This window comes from Aptenodytes forsteri, unplaced genomic scaffold (assembly GCF_000699145.1).
Source record: "Aptenodytes forsteri isolate BGI_AS27 unplaced genomic scaffold, ASM69914v1 Scaffold119, whole genome shotgun sequence".
NCBI lineage: Eukaryota > Metazoa > Chordata > Aves > Sphenisciformes > Spheniscidae > Aptenodytes > Aptenodytes forsteri.
The window spans coordinates 10,100,101-10,111,140 of record NW_008796165.1 but is presented as its reverse complement, the minus strand read 5'-3'; the positions used below and the strand labels follow the sequence as shown (position 1 = coordinate 10,111,140).

General features: G+C 38.2%; 1 protein-coding gene across 1 annotated transcript in view; it reads left to right on the top strand.

Moving 5' to 3' along the window:
- Nucleotides 1-3,335: 3,335 nt before the first annotated feature.
- Nucleotides 3,336-11,040, top strand: part of USP24 (ubiquitin specific peptidase 24) — a 64,839-nt gene continuing 57,134 nt past the window's right edge. The window contains exon 1 of the mRNA XM_009287401.2: nucleotides 3,336-3,425. Within this exon, the coding sequence (XP_009285676.2) occupies nucleotides 3,336-3,425 (90 nt within the window). The remainder of the gene's footprint in view (nucleotides 3,426-11,040) is intronic.

The window sequence follows — 11,040 nt, the reverse complement described above, 5'->3', positions numbered from 1 at the left end:
TGTGGCTACCGTAGGATTTTTTTTTTTTTCTTTCTTTCTCCACCTCTTGTGCCTTCTTGCATAATCCGAGTGACTAACGAATGCCTAATTTTTTTTAACTGTTTGCACAATGTGAAGGAAAGTGCAGTCTGGGTATTACTTTGAGTACAGTTTTATTTGGATAAGCTAAGCATAAATTCTGAAATAGGAATGCAGTGAGTTCAAGTATTTTCAAAACAAAGGCTTTAACTCATAACTTAAATTATAGCCATGTTCTAAAATGGACCTGAAATAGATAGAAGTGCTGGAGAATGTCAGGCTTTCCCAGTTGCTCTCCTTCCTCCTTGTCTGCCTTTTTCTCTTCTCTCTTCCATCCTCTTCCAGAACTCTGAACTCCTCAGCCAGCAGATACGCTCATGGTGCTTTCCCTGCTGCCTGGAACAGTCTTGTAGCGCTTACCTATAAAGCCACCGCTTCCTCCAGGTCTTTTTTCCAAAACTTCCCAGAGTGCTCATATGAAAAGAGCTAATTAATAGCGTCCAGACTATGGAACTCGTGGGGATGAGGACAGAACAGCCCTGCTGTGCGGTACCAAAGGGCCACCTTGCGTAGTCTCTGTCTCAAGAAGTGGTCAATAGCAGATGCCTAAGCACGTGAATAAAACCAGGGAAACTCATGTACCCTCCCAGGCTTCAGTGAACAGTATCCTGAGGATTTCCTGCACCAGAAGCGGTATCTTTCTATGAACGTGTGTGTATGTATCTATAAATACATATATATGAAGAATACATGCACATATCTTCTTGTACATAGCTACACTTGCACAGATCATCCATATCCATAGCCTCGGTATATTGAAGTCCAGTCTTGCAGAATCAAGATATGTGATCCTGTTCACTGAATTAACTGGGTTAGATCCTTAGCTCATATAAGCTGATGATGTATGCTTGTGGAGTAAGGTGGTCTGTGGGACGGCATGTGTGCTGTGCAGAAGAGGAGTCGCTGTTTAACTTCACCGATTGAAGCAATAGGGAACTGGTTTCTAACCTTTGCTTTGAAGGGTTGGGAGTGAATGAGAGTTCTGCTTGTTTGCATTCAGATCTGTCTAGCCACCAAGAGGGTGGATTTTACTATCAGATATAGTTACAGTTGGGACAATCTGGGTTGTCAGTGTGACATTTCAAGAGAAGCTGTCAGTGTGAACTTCAGAGAAGCGCCTTTTCCCCCCCCTCTTATTCCTATTACAAACGACACTGACAACCCTGGCTAAGAGGATTTTTTCCCCCTGTTATTTCAGCTTGTGTGTCCAATCAGACTTACTTACACTTTATAGTTTCCTTTGCCACTCATGTTCTTGTTTGTTTTGACTTGTGTTCTTGTTAACCCACAGGAGGGGAAACCAAAACATTTCAATATAGGCAAATGACTGCACAAAGTAGGCATTTCAGAAGGATTGAAGTATCTTGCTACATGAAACTTTATATATAAATTCAGGCCTCGATTTAGTAATTGGATTCATTTGCATATGAGCATCTGTCAACTCCTGCACATGTATGCAAAACAGTATTTTTGTAATATAAGTTATACCTGTAAAAATCTTGAGACTTGGGATTGTTGCCTGTGCTTATTTGTCTAATATTGCAGTACAACCTAGCAGCTTTTGACATATATTTTATAAAAGGGGGAAAAATGATATATGATCAGTTCTTGGGTTTTTTATTCTTCACATGTAATCTAGAACCACATTTAATAAATTACAGCTGTTACTTAGGTGGTTAATCAGTCAGTTTTCCATTCAGCACAAGCTTATGGCATATAAAGCTGTACAGAAAGCCATTGCACAAATAGCTATGTTATTCATTGTAGTCATATACATTATGTTGAAACATATTGTGCCCCATACTATCTTGTGGTAATTCAGATATTATTTCTGTTTTTCTTCCTCTCAGTATCATCTCTCTTTCTAACAGCTCTTAGAGTGTGTATTCCTCCTTCTCATCATAATACCAGTTTTAACTTCTATTTAGTGGGGAGGTAGTGGCGTGTTAGATTTTTGGTTTGATTTTTGGATTTTATGTATCAGCAATGTACATGAACATATAAATCAACAGAGCACAATTATTAGAAATTTTGCCCTAAATAAAATTTTCCGGTCTAGTAATCTTCATGAACAGAATTTAGGATTAGATTGGTTTTTAATTTAAAAATAACAAGAAAGCTTTAGTCATTCTGCAAGACGTGTGTGTAACAGGTCTGTACCTTGTATTTACATTCTTCTTTTGTCTGAGTACAGTTTACCATGCATATAAGAATAGATTTATGAATGATTAAACACTTTACATTTTCCCTAATCAGTAATGAATCCATTATGTTTGCATATGCTTACTTGGTTTCTATTAAATAACGTTAGAATCTGTTCTGTTCAGTAAGCATGTTGATCAAAGAAAGGCTTGTCTGTTGGTTTTCTTTGGGAATAGCACAGCAACCAGATACATATCATACTAGTAAAAACATGTTTTCTTTAGATAAGATAGTAAATCCAGTGTGAATCCTCTTTCGGTGGTCCAGACTGCTGGTCTTCAGGGGTGTCTGGAAGTGTTACAGAAGCCTGAATTTGGAATAACTGGCCCAGAAGCAAGACAGCTGCTATGAGCTGGCCCGACACGTGCTCTATGCTTTCTATGTGAGACTTGAGATGAAGACATACATAAATTCATTTTCACAAGGGCTAAAACTTCAGTTTCAGTAGGCTAATGTCTTCCAAAGAGCATACAATTGATTCAGATTTAAGTTAATAGCTGTGGTGTGCCTCTGGCATTGATGCTGTTAGCGTGACCATGCTTAACTCATTAAAAGAAAAAGGCCAGACAAACTTGGAAATACAAAGGGGGCTTCACATTCGTTTGTGCAGTCTTCCTGAAATATCAGGAAGTTCAACTTTAGGTTTACAGTTGGTGTGAAGTTTTGCCCTGTGTAGTGCCAAACCACTTCGATAGGCTGAGATCACCTGCTTTTACAAGAGGTAACTTTGCCTGTTTGACATAACTTCTATGTTTATGTCTGTTGGCTGAAGTAAATCTGGTAAGTGTATTTTGGCAAGAATCTGGGATTTCTGTGTTTATTCCTTAGGCAACATACAGATTTTTACAGTGTGATTCTTTGCTGAGTGGGGGGGGTGGAAGGATGGTATACTCATCTTTTCATATGACTGACAATAAGCTGTTTTATGAACTGCTGCTAAATCCTTATAATTTAAGATAAGACTATAAATGATGTGATGACAATGTCTGTCAGCGTGTCCATGAATTGCTATAAGTGCCACAAGTGCTGACTTTCACGAGTTGGGGAGGAATGGGATGGAGAAGAGGAGGCCAAATGAATGTGGGGATTGTGACCAGAGAGGCCAAATGAATGTGGGGATTGTGACCAGCAAACCTAAAATTGCGGTAAGGGGTAGGAACCCACTTACACTAAAAATATTGAACATACAACAATGGTTAATTTTATGAAATTTAATAGTAATTAAATAGTAAAATAATCTTGATTTGTTTTTAAACAGCTTCTGAGAGTCATTACTATGACCTTTTGGGTAAATTGTGATTAACGGATTATATTACGTTCTAGCTATTCCTGTCTCCTTTAGCGTGTGCTTTTTTTGGTTTTTGTTTTTTTTTTCAGTTGAACTGGATCAAAAGCTCATATATGCCAGATTTTACTAGATAAGATTTATAATAAAACCTGTCCAAGATTGCTTTTGAGGTGCTGTGTGATTTCAAGAGAAGGGGGTTTTGTAAAAGAAACAGGCCAGCGACTGTAATGAGTAACAGTGCCAGGAACATTCTCACTAGTCATGCTGCAGAACTGTTGTGTTCAAAACCTTCTCTCTCCTCATTATTAGAGCTTAGTACTGAAAGCAGTTCTGCCACAGATGCGCTGCGTCACGGTGGATGTGTAACTTAACCTCTGTTTTAGCTTTTAGTGTGTAAAATGAGGATAATGTTGTGTGCTTTACTAGGAGTACCACGGACGTTAGGCTTGTGAAGTTCTTTGATCCTTGAATAGAAGGAGCTATATTTATTTAAAAACAAAAAAGGTATTTAGCCTTCAAGCAAATGAGGTGGATTCATGCTACAATTTTATGAATTTAAGTCAGTCTCCTGTCTTGTAAGTAGTGTTGAGCTTTGCAAATTAATATTTCTGGCATTCTCATGGAAGTTTTACAGTGTGGCTTGTGTAGGAATTGGCCTTGTAAAACAATTAAGCAATCAAATAAAGCTCTGTGGTGGATTCTGGCATTGAGTCCCTGGCTGGATGCCATCAGAATGTCAAGTGAAATTAGTATTTTAGCACTCCTGGTTTTTGGCATCACTGTTTTCGAAAATTAGTGGCCCTGATGTAGAACCTCTTTCTAGATTCTGGTTACGTTAATGCTTTCTTGGATTTTGAAAGAAAATACCCCAGTTTTCATTCTTGATATAACACAGACTAATAGAGATGCTACATCAGTTAGGGAAAATAGGGGTAATACTGAGAGGTGCAGTTGGTTAATTTTAAATGTAAGTTTTGTTTTGAATAACTTATAAACTCATTATCATGTAATGTGATTGTCAGAGTAATCTTTGGATTGAGAGGAGCATTTTATAATTACTGGTTCATCAGTGAAGGTGATGCCTGTGGGGTCAGTGGAGGGTAAGAGACAACTCTGTATAGCCAACTTCTCAGCTGGGCAGGAAGTGTCTTTGATGTAAAGTTCTCTGGAGGCATTTTCTGGTCATCTTCCCAGTTTACAGTGCTATTCTGTGGCAGCTGTTTAATAAGGAAGTGAAATACTGAGGAAGAATGAGAATAAAAACAAATTAGCCAGTGTTAGAAGTTAATTCCAGCAAATCATTTGGATTGCTTTTAGATTAAGGAATAGTAGCTCTTTGTATGAGGAGGGCAAAGATGGAAAGGAAGTGCCTGTTTCTTTTGTAAGCTCTTATTTTGAAAAAAGCCATGTATTTGTGCTGCCATAGGAATAGTCTTTGGTATGTATGTTTCAGTTATGCTTCATTGGCCAAATTAAAATTAATTAAAGAAAGCCAATGTGCTCAGTGTTTATTGCCACTCGATGTTCCTGCTCACTACTTTACAGCAGTTGTGGCTTCTCTTGTTCTGATGCCCAGCAGAGCGTTGTTGAGAGGCATTTAAAGATTTTTTCATATTAGTTAATCACAATTCTGTAATTATATCTTGTAGAACTTGATTTCAAACTCATTGTCAGCTGCTTTGTCAGTTCTAATTTCTGTCTCACTATACATCAGTACATATCCATAGACCAGAAGTACAGATGAGTGTTCAGCAGTGTTATTGAATTGATTCTCCCTTCCAGAGCCTGACCTTGGTCACTAAAATGTTATAATAAATACTTTATCTAGTGTTTCTGCAGCTCTTCTCTATTAATGCCTGGTGTTTTGGCAAAGGGAGATAGGAGTATTGACTTAAAATTAAGTACTGAAATGCTAAGCATTTGTGATTCATTGTTTTATTGTGTTAAAGCACAATGTTTATCTGATACCACACAAAGTTATTTTGAGCTATTTGGAAATAAGCATGGGTTTTGTGCTTATGAAAACTCAAGGGTTAGAAGGAATAATGGTATCAACTCAGAGTCTGGCTGTTTGTAGTTACACTAATGGACTAAGTTTTTTAAATATATCCACAGACAATACTGAAAACACATGCAAGATAAGTGTGTTTTCCTTGGTTCCTTATGAATGGCATTCTTAACAGTGTTTTCCATGTCCTCTCCCTGGCCTACAATTACTTATCAAACTTTAAAAAATGTTGCCAAAAGTGGTTGTAACAAATCTGTCTCGGATTCCACTAAATACTATGGTAATAGTAGTATAAAAGGGCAAAGGTATTCCTCCTGTTTAAGTTAAACGAATCTTGTAATTCAAATGGGATTTTTATAGAGCCTCAATTATTTTGTTTTGCTGTAATGCTTAATACTGTGTTTATCTCTGAACAGCTAGGCAAGTACATTGGGAATATTGCTTAGTAACATTGCACCATCACCCTGGAAATCAGGGAGACCAGTACAAACAATGTTTTTAGAAAATCCTAGTTAATTACTAGCTTTGCTGAATTTATTTTTGGTTTTATTTTTCAAATTTATATTGTGTTCTTATTCCCAGTTTTATACAGTTCTTGGTTGTGAGAGATGGGGGGAGCCATGGGGTTTTTGTGGTTGATTTATTATAATCCCTTACAACCACTAAGAAGGGTTTAGCCTAACCATGCATTCTTGATAGTGCACTTGTACTACTCTCAGTTAAGGTCAGTATCCAAAACTTTCTGTGAGAATATTCACTAAATAAATCAGAATTTTCTTAGGACGTCTTTATGGTGAGGTGAGAGTCCAAATCAGCTTCAGTTAGGTGGAGCCTGTAACATAGGATTTATTTTCCTTTAGTGATAGACTGGTATCGTTCCTTTACAGTAACATGATGAAATGCTAATATTTTTTCTTATGACAAGACTACATTTGCTTGTGTAAAGTACTGCATAGTAAAAATTTGAACTAGAGAGCTTAATTTCTATGCAAAAAGAATAAAACATCCATGTATTCCCCAATGAGCTTACTTTCTCGTAGCAGAACATAAATAACAAAAAGCATTCCTATCTATCACTGTGCTCAGAAATTTCGCATACAGATATTTTCGTGTGGATGAAAATGCAAGGGCAAGATGCTGTATCTGTTTAGGACTTAAAAGTTAAAAACTGTTACTATACTTTGCAAATAAATGTTTGTTCATCAGTAAAACATTTAGGAAATCACAGTGGGTTTTCTTACTGCCAAATAAGAAACATAATGTGGGTTGAATGAGTTTGATCTGATGGCAAGAACAGGCAACTGGGAAATACTCTTCAATTTTGTTCCCACATCTGCCACTTAACATGAGTTTAAAGAAGTTTTTAAGCTCCTGGTGCACCAGTTTATAAAAAGCAAATAGATTACAGGCATGAAAATGTAACAATTTTTTTAAACATTCAATACCTCATGTTTAGTGTGTTCAAGTGCAAGGTGGTAGCTTTTATTTATTTGAAAGCCTTTTAATTCTTACCCCTGTGATTCAGTTCTAGGTAACAGAATATCCTCCTTTCAGGAGTTAATTAAAAGAAAAAAGAATTGGCATCCAGGTGTGAAAGTAAAAGCTGCTTTAATCAGTAGTTTGGCAGATAGAGGGACTGTCAAGTCATGACTTCAGGATTCATAGCTTCTCCCACAAATTGATGGTCATAACAGATCAGAGAGCAGAGAAATGTTCTGTCTGTTTTTATGGGTTTTTGACGTATTTCTCTTACGTTGTCTCCACCTGAGCATCTTGCAGTACTTTGCAAACACTAGTGAATGGTGCATCAGCATGCTGTGGCAGGGGGAAGTATCACTGTTGACACATTACAGTTGGGGAAGCTGAAGCATTGAAAAATTGATTTCCTCATTATTGCTTAGTATGTTTGTGATAAAAACTGAAAGATGGACCTAGAATTTTTGGCTTCTAATTCTGGCTGTAAGCATTTTTGTCATTACTGCTTTTCAGAGCAATTAAATTTGGTCCTGTTTGTAGGTACATAGTAATAAAATATGGTTTCGTTTTTTTGGTTTTTTAACAATACAGTGAAGCATCAAAAATGTGTTTTCTTGGCTATAAAATGGTGGTCATTTTGTGAAGATCACTTATTAGAGAGGCATGAGGGTGAAGGGAACTGCTTGGTCTGCTGGTATCTTAGAAAGTCTGATCCTATTGCTTGTTGAAAGAAACATGACTTTGGGGTTCTGTTTCAAAAGTTATACTATTCAAGAGCACATAATGTGACTTAGCTCTGGTGATAATAAAATCTGTTGGTAGCCTTCTACCAAAATCAAATTAACAAATTTAAATTATAATTTGACTGTAATTTCATTACTAAGACTGCTAATTGGCATCAAAACACTTTCTTAAACTCCTTGTTATTTTATGTAAAGTGACCAGTGTGGTAAACATCAGTGGCTTTAGTTAAGCAGTGTTTGATGAGTTAATTAGCTGAATGCTGCAGGAATACATTTTGAAGCTTTGAACTGTGACATTTTGGCAATTAAAGTTAATTTATATTTCATTTTTTGTGTGAGGGCTAATCTTTGTTCTGTGTTAGTATTCCATGGACGGTTTTATACTACAGACTTACACAATGCTTTATTGATCAGATATTTAACAATTTTTGTTTATTCAGCCTTGCAAACAACTCTGGGAGGTGCCAGGTCCCCAGAGCGAGAATCTTGAATCAGTGCTTGAGACTGTTCATGTGAGGATATTTCTCTTGGGAGCCTGCGTGTGTATGTTTGGACATAACTGCATTTTCACACCTTGAAAATAAGTCAAAAGAGTCAAGTAATGCTGTTAGAATGGGGGGGATCTTCAGGGCTTTTGTGTAATAAGAGCTATATCAGAAGGCATAGAAAATGATGTTAAAGGTTTGCCAGCAAATGCTTTTTGGTCTCAAGATTTCAGCTGCATAATGGAGAATAGTGACAGGATGTGTGATGTGCACCATGATTTCCTATCTCAGAAAACAGATGATTCTTACAGACTTTTAAACAGTTTATCTTTGGATGACCTGTTGGCTGCCAGGAATAGCTTCTTTGCTTTTTACTATTCTATTGGTGGAGAACATCCCTACAAGTCCTTAACATGTCAGGTGCCAGTCTAGTATTAAGTCTGTTCAGCCAGAATTGCATAGTCCTGATTTAGGTCATCATCAACTGGCAGACACCATTCCTAAGTCATCTATTTGAGGGGAGGGAGGGAGTTTCTATATATATTAAAAAAACCCAAACCTGTAATTCCCCAAAAAAGAGACCCAGAAAACCACTTTTTGGGAGGCTGACATGGCCTTGTGTACTATTTATTTTCACGTATAGCATACTCTTTCTTTAAAAGCTTTTATTTCACCTGTGGACCCATGTCAGTAGAGTCTGTAGTGACAATTCCTAGCTCCTCAGTTACAAAGTGTTAATTGTGGCTCTGTGTTCAGAGCTGTGATGTGTTGCATTTGTGAATGTCGACAGAGCAAGTGAGATCTTCAGCCTGTGTTGGTGAGTGAGCCAACTTAACGTTATGCAAGAGCCGAGCTGACATTGCACCTTGCTACAGCAGCTGCTAGCTGCTGTTAATAAATCCCTCGCTTTAAAGAGCCATACACAAATCAAGAGCCATACACAAATCAATTTAAAAGTTGGATAGTGGACAGTCTGGGGGGGGGGGGGGGGGGGGGGGGGGGGGGGGGGGGGGGGGGGGGGGGGGGGGGGGGGGGGGGGGGGGGGGGGGGGGGGGGGGGGGGGGGGGGGGGGGGGGGGGGGGGGGGGGGGGGGGGGGGGGGGGGGGGGGGGGGGGGGGGGGGGGGGGGGGGGGGGGGGGGGGGGGGGGGGGGGGGGGGGGTATGGAAAGACACTAATTATGAAATCAGTAATCTCCAAAAAATGCAGGGTATTAAATTTATTAATGGTTTGAAGGGGAATTTGAGTTTTAAACTACCTGGGCATTTATTTGAGACTGTTGCAGGTTTCACAGTAGCTATGAAGCTACTTGTATGTGATAGGTTCTAAAATTAATAAATAATTAAAATTGATACTTTCTGGGCAGGGTTTTACTAGCAGAAAACTGACAAGCAAGAAGACTTGTTGTCTCTAATTAGTGGAATATGCCAAAGATGTGCTCCTTCAATGCAAATAGTTCCCATTGTTATTAGGGCAATATTCCTAGTACCACACCTGTTGTTACTTCTTGTGTTAAAAAAACCAAACAAACAAACCTTTACACTACATTGTTGGTAGACTCAATCCAGCAATAGGCCAGATGTATCCTTAGCACAATTTATGATAATGCCCTTGTTCGTGGGAGCTGCGTGTACAGTGAAGAACGTGTTATTTCACTCTTTCCTTAGGAATTTCCATAATATTGCAGACACTGGCAATCACTTGTGTGGAAAGAGGTAAATAAAGAGCAACATTGCTTAGATGCAGATGGGGAAGCAGAACAACAGGTGGAGTTTTTCAGCAGCAGTTGAAGGTCTGCACTGCTATTCTAATACCTCTTAAACTAGTGTTAGCAATGAATATTTTTATTTAACATGGACACTTTCCTCCAGGAAATGGAGCAACCATAGCTCAGTTACTGTAATCATTTGTTGAAATGTTGCTTTCCTTTGCTACAAGTCTAGGCTGAACTGAAATGTGGGACCTAGCAATTGGGTGTTTATATTATATTCAGTCTACCTTTATTAGACTAATCATTGTATCCCATACTGTTACTGTAAGGGCTTTCTTTGTAACTGCACATTTATTTTCTACAGGAAATGGATTTGTGTTCTGGATGGGTGTCCTTTACAAAAGCTGTAAACTTAACTGTTGTTTGTTTAATCAATACAACAGGATATTTCCTAGAAAACTTTTTCTTTTATATGCTTTCAGTGTCTTTTCATTTAGACCTTCAAACATCTGTTCTCCAAAACTTGAAGTATTTAAACAGGGCATGATTTGCTAGATGTGAATTACACTAGATTCCATGCACAGTACTGGATCAGATGACTACAGTTTCAGAAGTTGATATTCAGGTCTGTTAAACTACAACTTCCCATAATGACAAACTTAGGACTAAATGTTTTGTAGAGGGTTGTGGGGAGGTGGCACCTTACTTCCCAAACACTGACATGTTGTTTTTTTCTGAGCACTATTTTGTGTTCCATTCCTATAAACTTTACTGCTGCTCTCCAGAACGTGTTAGTAAGTCCAGCCACTGTGTGCTATCGTCACCTGCACCAGTGAACTTTAAAGGGTAAGCTCTATACAATTGCTGTTTCCTCGGCTTAATATTTTTGAATCATTTTGAAAGTGAGTATGACCCATTTACTTTTTAATAAACAGGTCTAATCCTGCAAATAGCAAGGGCAGGGAGAGAGGTGGAAGCACACTTGCCTGCATACAAAGAATGAAATCAATGTATACCATGTCCTCCTGAGTTCAGTTCTTTCTTTTGGTTT